Here is a 25,823-nt window from a genome sequence, read left to right on the forward strand (position 1 = left end):
GAAGGATCTTCCGGATGAGTCTCAAGATGCCCATGCAGGTGGCAGATAGTTTGGTTGCCTGATAGCTAAGAGTCAGTGTCTTGTCCATCCAGATTCCTAGGCTCTTGATGGTATCCTTGGCTATAGGTGCAGGGCCCAGTGCTGGTGGCCACAAGGATTCAATGGATTTCTGTGGGGGGTTACCCAGTACCATTAGCTCTGTCTTATCTCCGTTTAATTTTAGATAAGACTGGGTCATCCAAGCATAAACTGCCTCCATACAGCCCCTTAGATTACTTGGTTGAGAAGAGGGGTGATTCAGAGTTACCACCAGCTGGGTGTCATCAGCGTAGGACACAATTTGAACACCAAAAGGGCGATCTATCTCAGCAAGGGGGCGCATGTATATGTTGAACAGTGTGGGGCTCATGGAGGAGCCCTGAGGAACCCCACAACTGAGTGGTTTACTGGGCGAGGTGACATTGCCCTCACAGACTCGGAACGAGCGTTCTGAGAGGAATGATTGGAGCCAGGATGCTGCTTTAGAGGTGATTCCTAGTTCTGAGATTCTGTGCAGTAAAATATCATGTTTTACGGTGTCGAAGGCGGCACTGAGGTCCAATAAGATGATGGCCGCAGTGCCGCCCTGATCCACAATCGTTCTGGCTCCTTCCATCACAGCAAGGAGCGCAGATTCTGTTCCGTGCATGGGTCGGAATCCAGTCTGTGATGCATCCAGTGAGTTGTTCGTTTCCAAGAAATTTGTGAGGGAATGGTTTACATGTTTTTCCGCAATTTTGCTTATCCATGGTAACAGGGAGATCTGGCGGTTGTTCCCCGGGTTTTTTTGATCAAGATTGGCCTTTTTGAGAAGGGCCCTAACTGTCGCCTGCTTCCACTTGGCTGGTACGCTACCTGAGGATAGAGAATTGTTGATCAGGTTTAGGATGGTGGGCAGAATAATGGGGATGATTGTTCTGAGTGACTGAGCTGGGGCTGGGTCACTGGGAGATCCAGATTTTACCTGGAGAATCATAGATTCCAGGGTGGTAGGCTCCTGTGGTGGGAAGGTGTCCAGGGTGGCAGGAGGGGGCGGACTTGTTTCCTTGTGACCCGTTTGGATGTAAGGGGCTTGAGGGAAGGAAGAATAGATCATGGCTATTTTATTGTGGAAATATTCTGCCTGCTCATTGCAGCGAGTCTGAGCACTTAGAGGATCTGGTAAGTTGTCCGGAAGTTTGAGCAGGGTTTTTGCAATTTGGTATATCTCCCTCGGTTTGGATGCTGCTTCATTTATTTTGGTTTTTTTTTAAATGGCTTGAGCATTTTTTATGTCATTTTTATAGAGTTTTATGGCATTCCGGTATGCATCTTTACTGACTTGTGAGTAGTCAATGCGCCATTTTCTTTCTAATTTTTTACATTCCTTCTTCCGGTTGCGTAGATCCTGGGAGAACCATGGTGCACTTTTTGGTCTCTGTTTAGATTTGATATCTTTGATTGGGATAATGCGATCTAAGGAATTAGTGATCCATTTATTGAAATTGTCATTACTGACAACCGGATCAGGGTTGCCTTCTGGGACGGAGGCTTCCAGAGTAGATGCCCACTGATTGGAGCTACGTTTTGACCAGTTGTGGTCTCTCCTGGATACGGGGGGTGGTGTGGGGCGTAGACCTGACGGTGACCAGGAAAATGGGATCAGGGATTGGTTGGACCATGGGAGAGGAATGGGTGGACTGACTATAAGGTGAGTGCAATTACTGAAAATTGGATCCAAGAGATGTCCCTTGGAGTGTGTGGGTCCCAACACTCGCTGGGAGAGTTCTAGTGCCTCGAGACTGTGAAATAATTCGGTAGCTGCCGAGTCCTGGGAGTCATCTAAATGGACATTGAGGTCGCCCAGCATGGTGTAGTTCGGTAGGTTGCAGACTCCGCTGGCTATTGCGGGTGCTAAGTCGTTAATAAAGTTACTAGGGGTGCCGGGAGGCCGGTAAACAAGAGTCCCTGAGAAGGTACATGTAGGGGAGAAGTCCAGCGAAAATGTGATATTTTCACAAATAGACAGGTTAGTAGGGGAGGTGCGGCAGGAGTATCGGTTTTTATATATGACAGCTATGCCGCCGCCTTTTCCTGATGGGCGATCAGCCCGAAGAATTTGATATCCTGCGGGGAGTGCCTGAATGATGTCGGAGTCTGTGTGTAACCATGTTTCTGTAAGGAATAGGGCGTCAGGTTCTTTGTCAGAGAGCAGCAAGGAAATCTCCAGGGCGTGCTTAGGAAGCGATCTACAGTTCACAAGGCACATGTGATATAATGGGAGAGGTTTTGGGGGGCAGCTTTGGTATGTACAGTGTTGACAGAGAAACTGTTTTGTGGTTGGGTCCCAGGATGTGAGACATTGAGCATTGGTAGAGCCTCGCAATTGGTGTAAGGTGCTAGAGCTATAGGTAATAGTCTTTATTTGGCCAGCGGTTGTGGTCCCTGGCCCCGGCCAGTCGCGGACGGGCGCAGACTGTCACTCATTACCAGGGAAAGTTAAAACTCCTGTCTGGTTCTAAGGATTCAAAAACTGCATGCTGTTCTCACCAATAAGAGCCTGATTAGAAGGTTGGCGGGCGGGTTAAACGTGATGGATATACCGTCCGCCGTATTACGAGCTACATTATATTCCATGTGACATAATGGAACTTTAATACCTCGGACGGGATATCCGTCACGTTTGTGATTGTTAGACGGGGACCTGGAGGGTCGGCCGAGCACAGTGATCGCACAGACAGGTAACTTCCCCCCCACAGATGGACACCACACAAAGATCAGGGTAACACCTTTTATAGGCACTTCTGGTAGTAGAGTGGTACGATACAAGGCGATCAGGACACGATGATCCTCTCAATTCTAGTCTCTAGTAAGGGAAGGGGGTAGCGGGACAGTCTTGGTACCCACGGGTACTGAGGTGTAACGGTGATAGCTCACAATCCTCGAGCTCGGTGTTCGGATGGGTCAGACCGCGGCAGCGCCGGCAGGTCCCGAAGAGGTCGTAGGTGGCAACGGGCCGCGGCAGCGCCAGCAGGTCCCAACGAGGATGAAGGTTACAACGGGCCGCGGCAGCGCCAGCAGGTCCCACGAGAATGCAGGTTGCAACGGGCCGCGGCAGCGCCAGCAGGTCCCACGAGGATGAAGGTTGCAGAGGGCCGCGGCAGCGCCAGCAGGCAGGCCAATAGTTCACAAGGCAGGGCTGTGGCAGCGCCAGCAGTCCGTCAAGGATGAGTTCGTCGCGGTGTCTCTCGACTCCAGGATACAACTGCCTTCCTGTCCTGGGGCGGCCTCAGTTATAGGTCTGGCGCCCTTTGATGTCCGGACCCTCGCTCTTGGAGGTCGGGAGGTCTGGGATGAGGGAGTCCAGACACCCAGCAGGGGGGTGGAGCCAGCGCCCGAGGAGGCTGGGGGTGCTCGGCACCTGGCGGGGGAGAGCCATCGACACTTCTTACTCCCATTGACCTGCCAAGTGGTCCGTTCACCTCCTGGGTGGAGGGTGGTGCCGGGATGTCGGGGCCTGGCCAGGCCCAGGGTTGGGGTCGGGCTGAGGCCGCGCGGCCGCGTGGTGCCGTGTCCAAGATGGCGGCTGGGCCGGGCAATGGTGCTGACGGCGGCCCGGGCCCTGTCCTGCGGGGAGGGAGCGAGCCCTTCATGTGGCCTGTCCAACAGTGATGAAGTAACCGGTCCGCCAAACTCCTAATCAGGCCCTAAGTGTCTGAGATCTGGGGCATGTAATAAAGAAGCCAGCTTGCGACGCCGCTCCAGATCAGAGTCCTACTCCTGGTCTGCGGTACCTATACATATACAAGTCCTCAGCGTGCACAGCGATACCATTGACATTAATAAAGTTAATGCTTCCAGGTGGGTGACTCAGAGCCTGGGGTGCACACTCGCAAAATCATGCAGGGGACATTCACATCCCAACAGCAGTAAAATGCCGGGATTGTACAAGGTGCTAAACAGATAACTTAAGATACATCCCTGATGCTTGACGCCCATCATATGGGTAAGGCAAACGGCTCCTAACAACGTACTCAAAATCCAGGAATGATTTACATCAGTGTGAATGTTTATCATTTAGAGGCCTGGTTTCCATTCTCTCACGTGTGGAAAGGAGACAAGTTTAACAGGAAGATGATGGCAAGCAATGAGGAATAATGGCAGAGCTATACTTGGTATAGCTGAGGAAGATGATGGCAAGCAATGAGGATTAATGGCAGAGTTATACTTGGTACAACTGGTGAATAAGCAGGGAGTTAGATGCAGGTCAGGGCTGAAATGCTGTGCCAGATCTGTGGGGGTGTCAAGTGTCAGCGTGAAGCTGTTTGTCATGCAGTGTAGATCTGAATTGTGTGTGTGCCCCACGCGTCTCTATCCATGCTTGTGTACTGTGTCTGGCCTGTGTGAGGGGGTTGCGGGAGTCACTGTAGATATCTGCAACAGCCCTCCTTGTTTTGCTGCATGACCTGCACCATGTGAGTTGCAATGTCCCAGGTGTCAAAGGTCGGTGCAGTGGGGTCTTACTGGCGCTGTAGCAGTGGCTCGCCTAGACAGGAGGCTCACTCCACTGGCAGGCAGCTTCTTGATTGGAGGGTGTTGTAAATAAGTAGAAACTCCAGTGTGGTAGGTAACTGAAGTTTAATAGAGCACAAACAGCAGTATCCCTAACGCTTGCTGGCCAGGCACAAACTGACTCTAACAGAATTCCACATGAGTCAGAGCCAACTAGATTCTGGAATGCAAGGTAGGAACATAGAGAACAAGAACCATAGAGTTATACATGGTAAGTGTTAGAACCCGGGGTCTCTGGTTGGCAGAGGTAAGTACCTTAGACCAAGTAGGGACCCTTGCTTCTAGTCAGGGCGAAGGAATAACCCTCTGAGATAACCCCTGCTCACCCTCTAGGTAGCATGGCGCGAGCAGTCTAGGCTAAACAGAGGCAATGTGGATAACATTTGCACTTAACACAACAATAATCCCCAATCCGGGAAACAACCATTACAACGCAACTTTTACAACGCACTACCATTACAACGAAACTTTTACAACGCAAAAACCATTACAACGCATGTAGTTACAACGCATGTTTTTACAACGCAGGTACCTTTACAACGCATACCATTACAACGTAAGTATTGGTAAGTATATAATTATATTTTAAATTTTATATGTTTGGGTTTTTAAGGGGTATTTTTAGGGTTCAGGGTCAGTTTTCAGTTTTTGGGTAAAGGGGCATTTTTAGGGTTCAGGGTCAGTTTTCAGTTTTTGGGTAAAGGGGTATTTTTAGGGTTCAGGGTCAGTTTTCAGTTTTTGGGTAAAGGGGTATTTTTAGGGTTCAGGGTCAGTTTTCAGTTTTTGGGTAAAGGGGCATTTTTAGGGTTCAGGGTCAGTTTTTAGTTTTTGGGTAAAGGGGTATTTTTAGGGTTCAGGGTCAGTTTTCAGGTAAAGGGGTATTTTTAGGGTTCAGGGTCAGTTTTCAGTTTTTGGGTAAAGGGGTATTTTTAGGGTTCAGGGTCAGTTTTCAGTTTTTGAGTAAAGGGGTATTTTTAGGGTTCAGGGTCAGTTTTTAGTTTTTGGGTAAAGGGGTATTTTTAGGGTTCAGGGTCAGTTTTCAGTTTTTGGGTAAAGGGGTATTTTTAGGGTTCAGGGTCAGTTTTCAGTTTTTGGGTAAAGGGGTATTTTTAGGGTTCAGGGTCAGTTTGGGGTTTTTGGGTAAAGGGGTATTTTTAGGGTTCAGGGACAGTTTTGGGTTTATGGGGTACAGGGGTATTTTTAGGGTTCAGGGTCAGTTTTGGGTTTTTGGGGTACAGGGGTATTTTTAGGGTTCAGGGTCAGTTTTGGGTTTTTGGGGTACAGGGGTATAAGGTAAAAATAAAATAAAATAAAATTTAAATTAAATCAATTAAATAAAATTAAATTAAATTAAATTATATTATTTTCAATTATTTTAAATTAAAAAATATATATATATACTTACCAATACTTACGTTGTAATGGTATGCGTTGTAAAGGTACCTGCGTTGTAAAAACATGCGTTGTAAATACATGCGTTGTAAAAGTTTTTGCGTTGTAAAAAATTCGTTGTAATGGCATGCGTTGTAAAAGTATGAGTTGTAACGTCATACATCCCCCAATCCACCACAAACTGAGACCACACAGGTAAGTATATTTTATAAAAATATATAGCTTTATCTAGTTTCAGCCTGTAAATGAAGCAGTTGCACGATAATCACTTCTTTAGACAACGTAGCATTTTATCTTACGGGTTGCACTTAATTTTAAGGTTGGTACTTGTAAATAGGAAGTTCTTGTCATTTAAAACAATAGTCTCAGGTCTCTTGTGAATCAGGGTCCCAAAATAATCACGACTGACTTATTTTAAGAAAAGGTGCTCTCCAAAACGAGCAAGGAACCCTCTGCCCACGCGTGCTCTTATGCGTGGGCTTCATGTGTTGCAAATGCGCTCCTTGCGCGAGGCCCGGGAACTCTTTCTTTCCCCCGGGACAGGCTCACGCGTTCTTAAGCCTCGGGCGCCTCGCGCACAGCAGATCTCCCGCGCCCCCACCCCGGCCGGTCCCCTGTCCTCTCCCGCCCGCTCTCGACAATCCAACGAGCGGCGGGGGAGGTGGTGCTGCTCACCTGGTGGGGGACGGCTGGCCGGGGGTGCGGAACGCTTCAGAGTCCCTCGGCGAGGTCGGCTCTCGCTGAGGGGTCGTCTCCTCTCTTCCTTCTCTCCGTGCCGGGACCAACCAATCCCGTCGCGCCGTTGGGTCGAGCGTCCCGCAGCACCCGGGAGTCAGCCACTGGCAGTGCGGCCAACGATGACGCTCCTCTCCTTCGGCCAATCACGGCCCGATCCCGCTGATGACGCTGCGCCGCACGGGCCAATCCCGTCGCGGCGTTAGTGAGGGGGCTCGGCTCCCTCCACCAATGGGAGCGCGGCGGCTTCGTTCTTCGCCGCGGCAGCCCCCTGGACCTCGGAGCAAGTTACGGGGGGGGTTTCCTGGCCCCGGGCCGCGGTGGTGATTTGGCGGCACAGGGTTTTCAGTGCGCCTTGCACTGGGAAGGCCCACAAGTCTCCGGGCTGCCACACACACACGCGTGTCGATGAACACGCCGATCTTGGCCCCTCAGCAGGCTGGGTCAGCGCGGCGCTCTCATGCAGATGAGAGAGCAGCCCACGCACTGATCGGGCAACCTACAGGATTTCACGATCTCCTCGCCACACAGCAGCTTCAGGGGGCACAGCAGGGTCTTGTAGTCCTTGGGCAACCTTTATGTCCCTGGGTTGCAGACAGGGGGCCAGCTCTTCTCAGGCCCTTGGAGATTCAAGATTGTAGACACAGCACACAACAAAGTCTTGGCAGTTGCAAGCAGGCAGGGTCACAGCACACAGCAAAGTCCCTTTCTCCTCCTCAGCTTCCAGTTAGACAGTAGAACAGGTCAGCCCTTAGAGCACACAGCAAGGCAATCTTCCTTTGGTTCTCTAGCCGTCCTCCTTCCAGCCGAGGTTCCTTCTTGGTTGCAGAGTTTCAGAATCTAAATCTCTGTAGTCAGGGGTCCTTTCCTTATACCCCTCAATGTCTTTGAAGTCCTTTGAAGTCTTTGTGCATGGAGGCCCTTGGTCCAGTCTAAACCAGTTCTGGGGGTTGCGGAGCACTGAGGTGTCTCTGGTTTTCTTCTCCCTGTCAGCTTCAGGGCCAGAGGTGTCAGTTGACCACCAGGAGGGAGCTAGCATGGGAGAGGTGGCCGGCACAGCCCAGTACTTATCACGCATTCCTTCCTCCCACCTCCCAGGCAGGCAGATGTGCCCTTTCATCCCCGGGCTGGCTCCGACCCTCTCCTCCGGGGGCTCTGCAGCCCCCCTGTCACACCCAAGCATTCCACAAACCCAGGCACACAGAAAGGTTTAGACAAGAGAACAGCCACTTTCTAAAAGTGCTATTCTCCAACACAGGATTTAAAAACACCCTTCACTAAAAGATGTGTCATTAAATTCTGAGTTCAGGGATATCTTTCATTTATGTCCCATCTTGTTCCTATGGGAAGATAGGCTGGTATCACATGGGGCCAGTCTACTCTATGGAGCAAGAGAGCCGCTGCCCACTACCAGAGCATGTGACCTGCACTAGTACATGCTCTACCTTAGCTATACACTGCACCCTGCCCAGGGGGGTACCTTGAGCCTTCCATAGGGGTGGCTGATGTGCACAGACAGGGAAGGGTTAGGCCCAGCCAGTGGAGACACTGGCCAGGGGGACAGGGCAGTCCACTGACTGCACACAGGCCCTGCGCTGGCAGGCCTGAGTCACTATTTTAAAGCTACTCATGTGGGTGGCGCAATCTGCGCTGCAGGCCCACTAGTAGCATCTGTCATCACCAGCCCTGGCACACACAGTGCACTTTACTAGGGACTTCGTGGTGATACAAATATGCCAATCAGGTATATTCAATCAATATCACAATTCACAGAGGGAGCACTTACACTCTGGCACTGATCAGCAGTGGCAGAGTGTCCAAAGCATCTAAATCAGCAAAAACGAAATCCAGCACAGCATCAAAACACGAGTCAGAGGCAAAAAGATGGGGGAAGAACCACGCCAAAAGGTGTCAGGTCTAACAGTAAGCAATATACAACAGAGGGCTAGGCAATCCGTCTGCATTGGGGTGACAGGGGCTGCTGGAAGGATGACGCATGCTTCTTTAAACCCAGATTTGATTGGATGGGAGGCAGGCACAAGCACCCGAAGTATGGCACTGGAGGTTGTGACGCTATCTGCGTGTAACAGGAGGCTCAAGCCATTGCCAGCAGCCATCCATCCATCCTGCACACACAAGTGCCTGAGAAGACGTCAAAACTGCTGCGGGTTAGACGTGTTTGGCTACGACCTCTGTGTAACACTAAGTCTGCTGACGGCCCCAATGTCACATTGGACCAGCATGGCCTACTGCAACAGGTAGGAGGACCAGGCTCAAACTGTTCCCCATCAGACCTGACTTCTCGTGGCAGCCAACCGATTCTGAACATTATTGAGAGGTCCACTCCATACACTGCCCCCCCACCACAAATATAAAAAGAATTGCCCCAGCTTTTAAAAATGCACATGGTATTTTCCTTGCCTGGTGCTGACAGGCGCTGCAGTGTACTTTGGCTTTCGTTTCGAGTCGGCTGTGATGCTGATTGGCTGGTAACGGTACTTCCCCAGGGGACGTTTAGAGCCGATTTCCCGGCAAACTCGTAACGAGAGCCCCGTTTGGTCAAATGGATTGTTTCACTCCAGTTTGTGTAAAAATGGAATTCGTAGGTGTAAACTAGGTTCGCAATCCAAAGTAATGGATTTGTAGAGGAGAGATGTTTTTCTTTGCGACATTGTAATTGATTATAAAAGGAGGGTTGCTTTTCACATCTTGGAATACCAGTGGTTTACGTACTCGTTGGTTCTTTGTGTTTCGGCTGTCCAAAAGTACATCTTTTTTTTTTCTTTTTCTCTTCGCAATGCAATATTTTTTTCAGTGTCATTTATTTATTGGTCCTGCTCTATAGGCTGAATTAGTCTTTTTCAAACTGGCTTACTCTGTTCTCCTGCTACGGTTATATTTTGTTAAGTAAGATGTTAGGTGTCACTGTACACAGACTACCTGCACTAACTGGAAAGCAGCCACATTGCAAGCTGGTGTCACGCATTTGACCACACCCAGCAGAGAAACTGCACGGTTCCCCATTTTGTAGATAAGGCGGATGGAGATTGTTTTCGTTTCTCTTTTCACACCTCCCTCCTCATCTTTTCGTGCTCTTTCGAGCCTGCTAAACTGGAGATCAATCCGTCCGAGCCAGGCCCCGCCCGCCTCGCCTCGCCTCTCCCACTTTCAGAGACAGCAGCGCTGGGGCTTTGGTGCGTGTGCGCTCGTGTGTTACTTCAGGGAAAAAACTGAAGTGGCCGCCATATGCTTAGGATTTTTTAAACATTTCCCTCAAGTTCTTAACTGTAGGGAGTCTGGACACACACCTCAATGGGAAGTTCTCATTTGCTAAACAAGGGGTTGCCTCCTCTAGGTAAAACATTTTGCACTGTTGTATTTTATCCCGATTCCTTGCTTCCAGCGCGCTGGTGGGCGGCTGCGTTGATATCTGTGTATACATAAAGGCTTGTTCTGCTCCCCTCCCATCCCCCTCCCTTGGCCGCCTGCTTGCTTTGTGTGTGAGTGAGAGGGAGGGAGGGAGCAGGGCGAGGGAGAGCGAGAGAGAGAGTGAGAGTGCATTTTTTGAAGACTTGGTCGCGAAATATGGTTATTTATTATTGAGCTGCGTCGATGGCCAAATATCATCATGGACACGAGTACTTTGCGCAGCAACTGTTGGGATGGTGGGCATTTATTTCTATTTCTAAAGCTGTACCTTCTTGTTCCAGACCCCTTTGTGAGATGCAAACTTGTTTGCAATCGTATTTTTCTGGTGGATTACAAATCTGTGCTGCATACTTGATTTTATTTTCCAATTGTGTGCGTTGATTTAACTGGACTTGAACTGCGGAGGAATGCAGGTAACAACGTTGCTGCTGTCTGTATGCGCCGTGTATGGGCCGTGCTCGGCGATGCTGTCTTGTGTTTCTTGTTTCATGCGATCGTTTGCGTAGACGGGTTTGTTGGCTTGGATCTCTGGTGCGCGCAGTGCGATGCATTTTCTGATTTTAGCGTCGCCTTCCTCTCGCAGAGCCCTGTGTGATTTTATGGCTCAAAGGCGTTCATGCCGGGGCTCGTGTTACAGGGCTCGGAGACCGAGGAAACACACTCCCTTTGCAAGACAATGATGAATAGGGCTCGAGGCTGCCTATCTCTGGCATCGGCAGGTGATGCAAAGCGGTGCACCGGGACTGCATGGGAACTAGAAATGTGCGCTGGAAACGGCATTTGCTTGTACTTTTTAAATAGCTAATATATTTAAGAGACACGTGAAGGCTGAGCATGCAACAGCGCTCCCAGCAAGAACTGTGATGTTTTAGGACGCATTTATTCTGTGCACAGTGTATGGGGGGCGGATGGGGCAGTGTCCACTCCTTGGAGGAAGGGTGTGTGTTGTTTATTTGCGCCGCAGCGGCCACGAGGTTAATGTGTAGCCCTGGGGCTTCCTGCCACATAAATTCAAGGAAAACACGATTTGAAGAAATGTGCATGTTTTCCCCTCGCGGTGAATTAACACAAGTTACAGTTGATTTGATGCTGCACGTGTAGGGCAATAGGGTGGGAACTAGCGCAGTCCTGGTGACACCCTCCCCTGCAGTTTTAGTGCCCCCCCCTACAGATTTAATGCCCCCCCTCTCTGCTGCGGGTACGGGGTGTGGGAACCCGATGACACGGCCTCGGACAATAATGCTGATAGCGCAAATCAAACAAGCCCCCCCCCCCCCCCCCACACGTATAATAGGAAGCCAGCCCGTTTAGCAGTGCGAACGCTGGGCCAGCGACATGATTTAATTTCCATTGGGGTGGTTGTGATATCGCTGTGTTTATAAGGAGTTGTTTTCTGCCGTGAGTCTGTTTTACTTAGTGCCGGATCTGAGTTGCAAAGCTAGCAGGATGGCGATTGACAGTAACGACACATTCTCCACCTTTCGAGATTAATTTTCATATGCATTTTGTAGGTGTAATCTAAGGCGCTTGTTCTCATTTCGTCAGCATATATATGTCCTTGTTTATCTTAAATGCACACTGTGACTTTAGATAGGGGAGCTCGTAGGGGTGTTTCTACCCTTTACATTTACCAGTATGCAACGAAGTCACACTTTTTGCATATTCTGTGCCCTAGTGAGCCAAGGGCATGACACTTAATGTGTAAGGTATTAATAATGCACTGCGGCCGCTAGCTTCATAACCGGAAGCTTTGGCGATCCCCTTGGGGGCCCGCCCCCTTGGAATGGCTCTCTTCTGCAAGGGATCTAACGTCGTTCGGATTCCCTGGAGCGCCCGGACTTGAAAGTGCAGGCCGCGGTGCGGGTGCACAGCCAGCCAGCCCCTTGTGCATGCATGTGTGGCCATGCGTTACTACAAGCTGCAGACATACATCAGTGTCGCCACGCGCCCCCTTAAAGCGGGCCGAACCCGTATTAATGGTGGGGGGCTGCCTGATGAGTTATCGAACACATCAATTAATGCATTTATTTTGCAAATTGAACTACTTCTCAAAACATCAGCTTATGAGCTACGAAAATACACATATTTTCGTTTCAAATAAATACTTTTCAGTTTTGATATGTGCATTTTAATTGAGCCTACCTAGCAAATCGATCTAATTTAGTTTGTTGCATTGCACACAGTAAAGCTACTTGCAGGTAGCGTGAGAGCCACTGGTAGCTCATGAACTACTTGTTGGAGAAGCCTGCGTTAGACCTTGCTAGTGATGAATGGATTGGACCATTGTTTTATGTTTTTGCAGAAATTCAGTTTTGTCTGTCAAGTTAGCAAATGTGTATCATCTCATCATTTTATTTTGTTTAGATATGTGGTGAATTAAAGTTTACCAGAACTGGTGTGCTTTCCATGACGAATCTTCAAAGTATAGCACTGTTTGAATGAACGTAGTTCTTAGTGTGGCTTAATGTAGAGATGTATTTCACTGTCAAAAAAATATCTTGATAGTTTGCTCACTGTATACTAGTGCAGTCTGTATTTCAAACTATTAACTAGTGTTATTTTGTTGATGGGGCAAATCTGTATCATCTTCCTCTAAGCTTTCGCATCACTGGATGTACCTATTGTTTCTAAATTTACTAGATGTGAAGTGTCACCAATTTCTTAAACCAACGTATGCCATCAGTTCCCCCACGCAAGCATTTCTCTTGTGGTTCAGTTATACAGTTATACATCCTGTACTACCAAAATGTAAAAGGCATCATGGAAGTCCACAAGTACACTTGGTGCCCTCAACTGTAAATTTTTTGCTTCATAATTATATGTGAACCCTGATTTCCTGCATTTCTAGCTCTTGGTTTCTCAAAGCTCCCTCCTTCTCACAAATTGTTTTGTTCAATTAATTTCACACACCATGAGTTGTATACATACGTCTGATCACATTATGTTGACTTATTACTTATGTGACTCTCCCAAAGCTCGATGCATTCTTTTTTGAGTGAATTACTGCTGAGATCCTCATATGTTTAATGAAACTTGAGTCTCTCTTAGCTCCCATACCATTCACTCCTAAGGTCCTTCATTACCATCATACCACCATCTCCAATAACATCTAAGGTCATTCACTCTGCACTCCCTTTATCCATTCTATCCATTCTAGACCGTGGAGTCTTCTTTCTGATGTGTCAGGATAATACTCCCTTGGCCTTGCCTCGAAGTGGCCATCTTGTACAGTTATTCATATTCGTACCTAGTGGGGAAGGCCTGTTTTTGTCTTCTGAATTACCTCCATTGACTGGTGAGGTGCTTTTCCTGAGAGCTGAACACCTTGTACAAATAGGTACTGACTGTATTTATTTTGTTAGTAGTTTTGACAAGAACCTTGCCATGAACGCCCTCAGTCCCTCATTGGCATTGGAAACTAGGAGAAATAAGGCGCACAAATGTGCAATAAAATTTCTCTTTCCAGCTCAAAGGCTGATCCAAACCCACCAAAAGAATATATTTATTCAGCAACTTTAAAAAATGCAGTTCAAGATATACGATTTTTATTAAGTTTTTGAATATTAAGGTATACAAGACCAATAGGTGTACAGAGGTCCAGAAAAAGTAAATCGGGTGTAGCCAGGGATATGTACAAAATAAGCATGAGACACAAGTTAGGAGTGCGATAAAGCGTATGAGGGTGCACCAGGTAATGAAGTCCAATCCGTCTTCGTAGTTTTCAAAACCTTTATTTGTTTTTAATAGTTTTTCCAATGGATAAACATCCATAATCACAAATACTGCTCAGCCAACGCATTTCGTTCCAAACAGTAGGAACTTCAGCAGGGCTTAGGATTCAATAAAAGCTTATTTCACCCCAAAAACTATATTCTTGACCCACCTTATTGCGCTGGATAGTTCGGTAATTGCCTGGGCATCATCATGCCCATGACAAAATAGCTTAATAAGTATGCTTCTCCAGCGTCGTCCCGCTATCGATGACGTTCCTACTGTTTGGAACGAAACTCGTTGGCTGAGCAATATATGTGAATAAGGATGGTTATCCATTGAACATTTTTTAAAAACAAATACAAGGTTTGAAAACTACAATGGCTGATTGGACTTCATTACCTGGCACACCCTCATACGCTTTATCGATTAAGGATCTGGAACCCAGAGGCACATTACATCCGCAGGTGCTGGAGTGTTAATGCGCAGGAGGACATCCATAGCAAACAAACTAGCGTGAGGAGCAACTTTAGAAGTCCGCCGTTGGGTTTCTTTTTTCAGTTGACCAGTTAGGAGAGCATTCACCTTAGGCCAATCCATGTCCGGCTGGGTTGAAGTCGGGTGAGGTTGGAAATATAGTCATTTAGCAACTCAAGTTTAGGTCATGTGTTGCCTTCCCAAATTCATTGTTCCTTAGACCAGAAAGAAAGAGTTTAGTGTCTCACCAGCGAATGCAACTGTTTATCCTTTACATATTAATGGGTCCTAGTGGCCCTAGAACTACCATCAACTTAAAATATCCTGCTCTTCCTATTGAATTTTAAAACTTTCAATGTTTTTCCTTCGCCTTTTTCTCTTCTATATTAATTCTATATTAATTAGTAATTTAAACCATACTAAAGACAGTTATAATTAATACATTTCACTTGTTTTTATATGGTGCTAGGGATTTGCTCTGACGGTTTATGAGATGTTGGTTGTTGGGATTGAGAATGATACTGGGTTGGAGAAGATAGCTTTTAGTTGGTTTCTGAACTTTAGTCGAGAAGGTGTCAGTTGTACTGATGTTCTTAGTCTAGGTTGTGGATAGACAGGTCTTGCATTTGCAGCATTATTTTGTTTCTAATCTTCTCCAATGTTCTCAACATATATATATATATATATATACTTCCTAATAAAACCAACTTAAATTGAGTATTTCCTGAGTATTCTGGACCCGGATCATACTTTAATCCTCATTGCTTCACACTGTAGATCTGTGCAATGAGATTGTACTCTGGGTTTGTCTAAATAATTAGGTTCATAATTGCGCACAAGACAGAAAAGCATGGCGTAGACTACATATGTAGACGTGGAATGAATAATATGCTGTTTATTGCCATTGTTGTAGGTGAGGAAGGGCATCATGATCTATTCAAGGCTTTGCTTCTAGTGAGTCGTAACCCTTCCCCCCCAATTGTAGTAATCCGCATCAGCATATTCATCTTTGAACATCTCTAGTATTATATGCTAGTGAAAATAAATGTGGACCAGAAAACATCATTTGAAACAAGTGTACTAATAAACACAGTTTAACATTTATTACTTTAAATGCTAAATTCATACAACTGGCTGCTACCACAGTAGAGCTTTACCGACTGGAGAGAGCACTGCTTAATGTTTCAAAAAATTTAATTTAGCCTTACAAAAGAAACAAACTAGTGCCATACTCACAAGGCACTTTAACTGTGATTGTTATCTGACTTTATGGATTGAACCGCTTGTGCCATTGTAATTGTTAAATATCTTTCTAACTACTACACAATGAAACTTATCCTGGCATTAACCATACATACACACCCTCCTGTGTAATATTTAATTTGTTGCCATTGGGTGGGAAATTATACCTGAAGCTTCTCCTTTCAAGGGTGTTGGCCCCTCCTCGCACTCAAAAGTAACTTCACATATGTGTATATTCTGTGCGTACACCTATGTACAGTGCGTATATGGATATATTATATATATATATATATACACACACAGATGCACAAAGTATGCCGTTATGCCATTGTTGAGTAAGTAGAGGGGCCATTACTTATGAGATGCGAAACCCATCTGTTATACCTTGTTATTTTTTCATGTATATTTCTTCTAACAAAGTATTTTAACAAAACCAGAATGCAAGTGGCTACATTTGTGCAACAGTGTAAAATCACATGCAAAAGTCCTTGTGACTATCGTTTGTGTTTAGAAGGAGGGAGGAGGTTGTTCCCTTGTGTGAAGTCAGTGTAACATGCAATCTTTTCGCAATAAACAGTTTCACCATGCTACTTTCATTGTACTGTGACAATGACACAATAATATGGCATTTGTCTATCGCACTATAGTCATACATGCGTCAGTCAACATGCATTTATTTATGGTACAGTTGCTCACAATAATGTATTGTAGGCTCCCATTCATTTTTTTCTACCATGGCGTACATATTTATATGTGTATGTTATGAATATGTTATTTTCCATTGTGTCATTTATAACATTGTGTATATAATTCTACATGGAGTTCTGCTTTTTGAATTTAGCTCGGGACATTTTTATACTTTTCTTGATTATGGTCAGAGCCTATGGTAAACAGATTTATTAGTGATTCTTCTAGTCCCCACACCTCTCCACCCCAGTCTGTTCCTCAGATACTTAGTGTGCCCAGCTGCTATAATGGGTCGTCTTTTTCAATATATGTTATGTTTTGCCCTCTGAATGGATGAGCGACTTTGTACCCTCCGGTGCCTGAAACAGAAACTGTTTCCTTGTTGTCCATTTGCATTTGTTCTGTGCATACAATACTGGACTTACGTGTTCAAGTTTCTCTGAATAGAGGCTTTCATAGCAACTGTTATTGTTTTCACTTGGACGTGCTTTGAGCTAAGCGGAAACTGGAAATGCTTCTCAGTTGATTCAAGGAATAAAACAAGATGTAAAACAGATAATGAGACTTAATGGTTCAACAAATTGCGCTGTTAAATTTGTGCCTGCCCGTAACAAAGAATGGATACTCATATTAAATTAAGGGTACTTTTCATTTGATATTTAGGTATAGCAGAACGGAATTTCCTGAATAACATTAGGTCGTGGGACGAAAATAACTCACTTGATAGTGGCTCAAAACAAGCAGGGTCAACTTGCCTGTTTTTAGAAGGCATCGCTAGTTCATTGGCTGTTTGAGGAAGGCTTTTAACACCTTTGAGTTTTACTGCCCCTATAGAAAGATTTGATTGTTTCGAGGGCGGCAGCTGCAAGCTGGTAATGCACAGAAACCCCTGTGGGCTGTACCAACAAGATACATGTTGCAACGTGTGCAGTTAGGTTGCAATTTATGGGCCCTAATACACAACTTAAAAAGGAAAATCTTCAAGGAAGTAGTCCTTTCTCAGAACACGAGAGCGATCTTTACATAACAATTCATCTGGTTTTGACTGCATTCAAGAACGAGAGTAATAACCTATATAAAGGGTGTTGCTCTCATATGTAGATTAGCATTTTCTTTCTGAGATTTTTCAAAATTCCTATTCTGCTCTTGAAACAGACATTAGCTTGAGCAGACCTAGAGAGCCATACCGAGTCTGCAGTGCTACTCCTATATGCTCCTCTTGACCTTTGCTCCTGAGCAGACGTTCAGGTTACTCCAGGCCGTTATGTCAGTGACCCTGAAAAATTACAAGTTCCTTGGAAACACCACAAACCTGCCATGTTTTACATGGATATGTTGTCTTCTGATTTCCAGGGGAAACTGCAGGGTAGAATAATGAATTACTGCATTTACCAAGATGCAAAGGGGCCAACTGTGCTGGGACTGTGAGGCAGTGTGCTCCCAACCCCCATTCTGTTTAGAATAATGAATTACTGGGGACATGAGACTTGGAATTCTTATTCCCTCCCAGGAATTGTCGCACATCTTCTTCCATAGAAGTGGATGGCGGATGCTCTTTTCACGCGCACCCCAAAAATTCATAATTGGGAATCCTATTTGATGATTTCACAAAGAGAATCCAAGGGGAAAAGGTAGTACAGAACAGCAGTCGTTTTTTTTCCGCACTCTAAACACCTTTCTGTAGATTGTCTTTGTTAGAAGTTTGGTCTCTAGTTGGCCGAAATATACACCATTTACAAGTAGGGACCACAATCTTAGTCAGGGTAAGTCACAACACAATCGTGAATTATCCTGCAGCTTGGCATAGAACTGGCAGGTCTAAACGAAAAGGCAATGTGTAAAGTATTTGTGCAATAACTCATACAACAACATAGTAAATGCAACACAAAAAGATTCCATAACAGTTAAGAAAAACAGAGATTATTTATCGGAGTAAAACAAGTAAAAAATTATCAAAATCCATCCAGTAGATGTAGAGCATAGAAGCAGGTAATGCTAAAACAGTTGCTTGGGACCGGGGCAAATCCAAAGTTCAGACCGACTGCGATGGAGTACGGGCTGGTGGCAGGGAATCACTTGGGGCTGCTGAACTCTGTACCTTGAATCCTAGGGCACAGTCAGCGCAGCAGTGCTTTGTGTCATATAGCATCGATTCAGAGAGGCTGTTCAGTGAGTCTTTGTGCTAATTTGACAGAAACCCAGCTGCAGAACCCACTTCTGTGGCTCAGAACCTGGAGGGGGCACCTCAGGCTAGGTTAGGACTCACAGAAGACGGTGCCCGGCAGCACCAGCAGAATTGCAGGAAGTCTTTTGTGTCCCTGAGACTTCAGAAGCAGGAGGCAAACTAACAATCCCTTGGAAATCACTTTGGAGGGAAGGCAGAGTCCTGCTCCCCTTCCAGCAGAGTCCGAGAGCAGCAGGCCAATAAGCAGGAAAACAGTCTTTTCAGAAACCAGTCCAGTTGAGTCCTTTGAGCAGCATAGTAGTTCTACTGACTGAGATTCGATGTAGGTCCAGAAGTTTCTGATTTAATGGGGCCAGGAACCCAGTATTTCTACCCAAATGGGCCTTTGATATGATGGGGAACTTAAAAGAGTGGTTTTGAAGTGCACCAGAGTCTCAATCATTCCCAGCCCTTACTCCAGATTACAAGTGGGGGGTTATCAGTCATTTGAGTGAGGTCCGACCACCACCCTTTGAAGGGTAAGGGTGAGGTCCTTCATCCCATCTGCCCAGGAACCCCATCAGAATGCAGATGGAAGCTAAATCACACCAATCCCTTTTCTTTGGCTATCTAGAAGGAATGCACAAAGTGAACTGTCCCCCAGGCCAGACGCGTATTAGAGAAAGGCTGTAAGGCACACAGAGCAGAATGAGCAGAGAAATGTCCACTTTCTAAAAGTGCTATTTATAAAATAGTAATGTTAAATCCGACCTTACCAGTAAATAGGATTTATCATTACCATTCTAAAGATAGGAAACATGAAAACGCGACTTCTTTCTGATCAGAAATGACAGCTAAAAGGTATTTTATGTTATTACCAATTCTCGCTGATGTGTAGAGTAGGCCTCATAGCAATGAAAAACTAATTTAGCGGTTTGTCACTGCCAAGTACATGTCCTGCCTTTTACTTACATAGTTTCCTGCCCTTTGGGTAACCAAGGGCTTTCATTAGGGGTGACTTATACACAATAAAAGGGACAGTTCAGGTTTGGCAAGTAGTTTTAAATGCCAAGTCAAAGTGGCAGGCCTGAGACATGGTTAAGGGGCTAAATATGTGGGGGACACAATCGTTACTGCAGGCCCACTAGTAGCACTTAATTTACAGGCCCTGGGCACATGTAGTGCCCTTTACGAGGGGCTTATGAGCAAATTAAATATAACAATTGGGTATGAGCCAATGTTACCATGTTTAGGGGAGAGAGCAGAAGCACTTTAGCACCGATAAGCAGTGGTAAGTTGCCCAGGGTCTTAAAGCCAGCAAAAACGAGTACAGAACAATAGAAGGAGGCAGGCAAAAAGTTGAGGGAAGACCACTCTAAGGCCGTCAGGTCTAACGGTTTTCGTATGCCAAAAGACAGAAAATATAAAATATATACAATTGTTTTTCATATATATATATATATATATATATATATATATATATATATATATATATATATATATATATATATATATTTTTTTTTTCATAAGCTGCTGTTCTGTTCTTATTCAATTCCTCACCTTTTGTAATGGTCTTTCATTCTTGGCTGTCTGTTATCTTAAGGAATGACAATGCTGTGAGCGAGAAATTGTATTTAAAAATACATGCCTCTATTTTTCTTATTGTACATTACCTCTATCCATATCTGTTCCAAATCTTAATGATGGCACTGAAAAAAGTCTGTTTTTAAAAGCAAACATCAATAGTGATCACAGCCTAGTATTCAGAAATATATTTGCGAATGCGCAGGATAAACAGTGTCAAGAAAAGAGCTTAAAAATGATTGAGAAGTTTTAAGTTCAAACGAATATATGCTTGTTGATCCTGTTAATCTCATGGAACTGGCACCAACAATAAATTTGGAACAAACAAATCTCTGCTTTCAACAAATAATTTGTAATGCAGTAGAATGCTGTTACTTCTACCAGAACACGACTTAGAAGCTTAATTTCCAGCTTCTTTCCTCCTTAAAACAAAATACTAGAGTATGTCTTCAATCTTCTTGCTCTTCTTTCTGTATGGAGATTTCATACAATACCTGCAGTGTTGTCTTTACTTACATTCCCTTTGATTACCCTTAACTGTATTCTGCACCATTGCCGGTCATCCTAATTGCAATTTATGGTGTTCTATGTTCAGGTAAATCCTCTTGTTGAAATTCATATCACACATGCACATATAATATCACAGATTTACTTAATTTCTGACAGTAATTCCTAAATTCTAAATTAAAATAAAATTACATTAGGTATGTGACATAAACCTAATACAAATGGTAAACCTAAATTAGATTAAATTGTATTGCATTTTTTAAATTGCTTTGACTTAGTAACCATTACTTTACCGTAATCCTAATTCTAAAATCAACCAAACCTGAAGTTAAATTATATTACAGCAAATTAGTTATGTAAAATATATGCGATTTACTGGCTTTAATGTAACACTAATACTAACCATGAGTACTTTTTAAATATATTAAACACCCCACTTTAACCGAACCCTAAAGCTATTCGTAGCCTTAAATCATTTTCATATAATGAGATTTAAATGAGATATTCTTAACCTAATCCTATTGTTATCCGTATCATTCAACTACATTAACTTAACATACAAAAATTTGGTGCAACAATGATGCTTATTCCTAAACCTCCAACATTTAAGTAGATTCTTTGTTTGCACTTGATGATTTTATTAGTGGTACTAAACAATCGGAGGAGTACACCCTGGAGGTACCTCAATGCCTCCGCCAGAGAGATAGAGGTGCACAAGAGAAGGACAGATTCATCCTTTGTTAGAAGACCCGTCACTCACCAACCTAGTTGGTGACATGCTTCATCATCGGGGTCCCTCCCAGATAGCCGAATGCCATCCGGGTGTGCTGAGACACCAGACTACAGTGGAGCGGGTTTGTTTTAGATTTTTTTATGTGTGGAGGTGAAAAACAGTGGTTTAAAAGTTGGCCAGTTTAAAACTCTCTACAAAAACCTCTTTATTCTGGAGTAACTAAGCAACAGTAAAATATTCGTGAGACACCATACTAGATTAGGATGGCCTGTGGTATCAAAAGTGAAGTAAAGAAATAAAAATGGTCTACATGTTTCAACCTCTTGAGTGACTATAAGATTTTCGTCAGGACCAATGGTGGTAGCGTGGGCGGTATACACACGCTAAGGTGTACCCTACCCTTGGCTACGTGGTAACCCCACTTGGTACTCACAGTGGTGGTTAATGTTTCTTTCCCTGGTTCCTAGAAAGAGAAATCCTGTAAAGACAAAGAGAATCGCAAAGCATAATTCATTAAATACAAAGCGTGTTCAAAGGGCTCCTCTTGTTCATCATCCAATGCTATGTGGCGTGTAGCAATAATGGATGTGATTGTATGACTCACAGCTGGTCATGCCAAACGTGCCATTGACGTGATTATGGCACCATAGGGCTTAAGAAATTGCCCTTGATTATATATTACAACCCACTCATTGCTGTGTGTCTGTGCACTCTTACAAAACTCAGTGTTTTCACAGATCCAGTTTGTGAGCGATCAAAGTGCTGTCAAAGGGCAGTGAATACCGCTTCACAATAATCAGAACACACATTCACGTTTCATCTTTAAAATTGTGGGTGCCTACGCTCGCACTCAGCTAGTGGGAGTGTGATTGAAACATAGTGATTCGGCATACATTTCAGAAGGACACATGCGGCCAACATCCATTAGCAAGTACAAAAGGTAAAGGCGAGGGCGTGAGGCTTACTTGCAGCGCTAAAGTAGCATGCCTTATGGGCGTCGGGGTCTGAATATGTGATCCTACCACGATCTATGTGGGAGAATCAAAAAATGATTAGAGCGGAGGGTTAGGGAAGGCGGGGCAGACTAAGCGGTGCCCACCCGCTAAAGGTCTGTAACTTACTTCGTGGTGAATCAGCCTATTTTGCAAACCGTAGCCTTAAATCATTTTCATATAATGAAATTTAAATGAGATAATCTTAACCTAATCCTATTGTTATCTGTAACATTCAACTACATTAATTTAACATACATAAATGTGGTGCAACAATGATGCTTATTCCTAAACCTACGGCATTTAAGTAGATTCTTTGTTTGCACTTGGTGATTTTATTAGTGGACCAGGGAGCGGAAGTCTTTGATTTTGATGAACCCATTTTCAGTGGAATTGGATTCTCAGCATTGGTCATTACTGTGGTGGTGGTGACACTCGCAGGAGTGTCACCGTTGGTAGTGGAATTAATTGAGTGTCCTTGTTGTAGGGTTGTGAGCTTTAATGAGTACATACTCCTTAACTAAGGAGTACAGTAGTTCCATGTTTTTAGCCTGTCCGCTGAAGATGAGTGGGTTGTGATGAATGCTGAATGGGAATGCAGCATGGCTAAATTAATCTAGTGGTGGTGGGTGCTGAATTCACTGGTTTCCTTGATTGCGAATATGTCCAAATTCGATCTTGGAATTAAAAGTACATCCAAAGTACAAAATGACCTTTTTTATTGCATAATAGTCCCCCTTAAGATCTGGCTTAGGTGCCCCAAGGGTAGGAGGTATTTCTACAAAAAAAAACAGGGACAATAAAACAGATGTTTTATATTCCCTTTTAGAGAAAAACAGCCAAAGTTGTTTTTCCCGATTGTAATGATGCTAGCCGGAAAAGCTAACATGGGAAGGCTTTATTAAACTTCAATCAAAAGTTAGACTTTAATGGAGTTAGCTAGCAATATAATTCAAAGTGTCAAAATAATGGTTAAAATAAAACCAACAACTTGCCAAGGTCTGATTTATTATAAATATTGCAGGAAAGTGGTTTTAGAACTTACAATCCTGAAGTTACCTAAAATCGCTCTGAAGCAGCCTTTGCTGATTAGCCAGCCTTTGACAGCCTAAGACAAGCGGCTCCCAGAGTAGGTGTGAACAGGCCTAAGGCTGAAACAATATAACCATTTGGTGGGAGGAGATTGGAGAAGCCAGGGAGAGGAAGGGGGCTGGTTAGATAAATGGAACTTCAAAGGCGGGAGTCCCAGGACACGGGTCACCCCCCCACTCCCTTGATTGCCGGCCACATGGGAGTCCCTGTAATTAGATTAGGAGAGGGGCTGGAAGGGGAGTGTAGTGAAGTGTTAGCCACACCTTTGGGTTGGGTTATACAGAAAAATACTCCATGGAGAGCATTTCTCCATTTTGATTTTTGGAGAACAGTGCATGCTGGGTCAGAAATTTGTCACACTTCATGGGAAGTTGTCATAGCAGGGGGAGGCAACTTCACCCCTAATGGTTGTGGTGTCCCTCCTCCCCCTCTTGTCAGCCCAGACTGGAGGGTAAATATAGCAGAGCTGTAGGAGCTCCTCAGAACACTGCCTGGAACTAAAGAAGAAGAAAGACTGCCCTGCCGGAATCTTGGACTGCACCACAGAAGGCTTGCACCCAAAAGGACTGCACCTCTCAAGGCTCCACAAAAAAGACTGAGGCAAATTAGTAGAATCCTTGATAAACAACAGGTACAACAGAGCTGAAAGAAGTCGCCTGCAAGCCCAAAGAGAAGAGCACCCGTGCTGACCAGTGCTAACTGGATTTTTCTTGAACTGTGCAGATGCATTGTGAAAGATAAAGTTCTAGCCCCCAAGTGGCAATCCAGACCTTCTGAACCTTTGGCCAAGTGTTAGAGTACACTTACGTCCGCAAAGTAACCAAGAACCAACTAGACTACAGCTCCTGGACCCGTCTTCAATGAATTCTTAACCCTCAAGAGGCACCTCTCTGACCGTGATCCTTTGGAGTGGTTCCCGAGCTCACTCAATTCAAGCTTTTGGGCTCTTTGCGAACGGGTCAGTTCACACTGAAGCTGCACCGCTCACACAGAGAATGAGCACACGCTGCTGCAAGTTCGTCTCTTTCCCCAGCAAGCATCATCTGTTGGAGTGGATCAACACCGCGAGGCTCCATTCCGCCCGTCTGCGCAGCTTGGCCCTGCTGACCATCACCAGCAACGTTCTCCGTGCTCCTGGTGAACTTCACCCCAGCGGACAGGACGCTTGGCACAAAACTTAAGGTAAACTTTCAGTGGAACTAATCTGGGACTGTTTCGGACTGTGCTCCATCTCGGTCAGCTTGAATTTTTAGATTTGACCCTGTCCAGCTTGACTGAATAGCCATGGTTGGCGCTTTATGCTTTTAGGCGCTATAATACAGTCTATTTTTTAAAAATTCATATTTGCGGATCCCTACATTGAATTTTTGTCGTTTGGCATAATTTTAAAGATAAAATATTCTCTAGTTGTATAAAATGGTGTTGGAGTTTTGTGTTATCTTTTACTTATACACTGTTTTGGTTATATTAACTGCTTTACATTTACCTAAGTTAAGCCTGACTGCTCGTTGCTAAGCTACCAAGGATTGAGCGATGATTAATTTATTGAGGCTTGACTGGCCTTATTAGTGATTGTGATATTATTACTAGCTGAAGTTGAATACCCCAACCTACTAATAACCCACTTTCCTACATCCAGTTTTTGCCTTTGGAGCATGTATATTTAGTGATGTGTTGCTTGATGTTAGTGTCTTGTAGGTTGAGGATTGTTTTTCTCTTGGCATGAAAAGATGGGAGTTGAGGAGCCAGAGGAAGACTTTGTTGGAGTGTTTGCTGGATAGTGTGACAGTAGCATCATTCGTTTCTTCAGTGAAAAGCTTTCTGATGAGGTCACAGTGTGAGTCATGGCTGTGACAAGACAAACTGCGGAAACTGAGGCTATGCCTCATTGAACCTTCCTGAACCTTTGACATGTGCATGTTGGCAATCTGGACATGCACACATTTGCTGTAGTTCAAATGAAATGATTGAGAAAGTTGTTCGGGACCTTGCTCATTACAGAGCCAAAGTGAACGTACACAGGCCCATGTATAGTAAATATGGGGTTTTGCTCGCTGCAGCAAAACACCCGCACGTCTGCTGATGTTGTAGTTCTGATGTTTATACATTATGCAAATAACATATCTTTTAGAAGCTATTATTTGAAAAATTAGATGTAAATTGCTGATTTTCAAATGGCCTGCTAACATGTTGGCTTTCAACCATGGTCACATGGACAACAAATATTCTTTGAAGCATCATGTTAGGGTACTGTAGCTTACTAAAGAAGTAACTGATCTGTGGTTATTGATGAGGCATTTCAAAAGAAGATTTGAAATAAAAATATACTTATTTTACATTTTGCACTTCAAATACTTCTTGTAAAAATCCTATTCATCTTCAAACAGGAGAGGTTTTTGAAAATTTATATTCAAAGTGGAAATTATAGATCAGTTTTGAAACCACGACTAAGTGAGGAGCAAGGAGAGAAGAGGTGACAGTTTTTGAA

General features: G+C 44.6%; 1 protein-coding gene across 6 annotated transcripts in view; it reads left to right on the forward strand.

Moving 5' to 3' along the window:
* CTBP1 (C-terminal binding protein 1) overlaps positions 1 to 25,823 on the forward strand; it is a 1,555,004-nt gene that overhangs the window by 1,004,198 nt on the left and 524,983 nt on the right. Inside the window, exon 1 of one of the 6 annotated variants that reach the window (XM_078678647.1) lies at positions 9,882 to 10,072. The exons of 4 other annotated variants lie outside the window; for them this stretch is intronic. In XM_078678647.1, coding sequence (XP_078534773.1) covers positions 10,030 to 10,072 — 43 coding nt within the window. In that variant the 5' untranslated portion in view covers positions 9,882 to 10,029. Of the gene's footprint in view, positions 1 to 9,881; positions 10,073 to 10,241; positions 10,383 to 25,823 lie in introns of those variants that run through there. One more of the 6 variants, XM_078678648.1, reaches the window with a different exon arrangement.

The sequence above is a fragment of the Lissotriton helveticus genome, chromosome 2_2 (genome assembly GCF_964261635.1).
Source record: "Lissotriton helveticus chromosome 2_2, aLisHel1.1, whole genome shotgun sequence".
Lineage (NCBI taxonomy): Eukaryota > Metazoa > Chordata > Amphibia > Caudata > Salamandridae > Lissotriton > Lissotriton helveticus.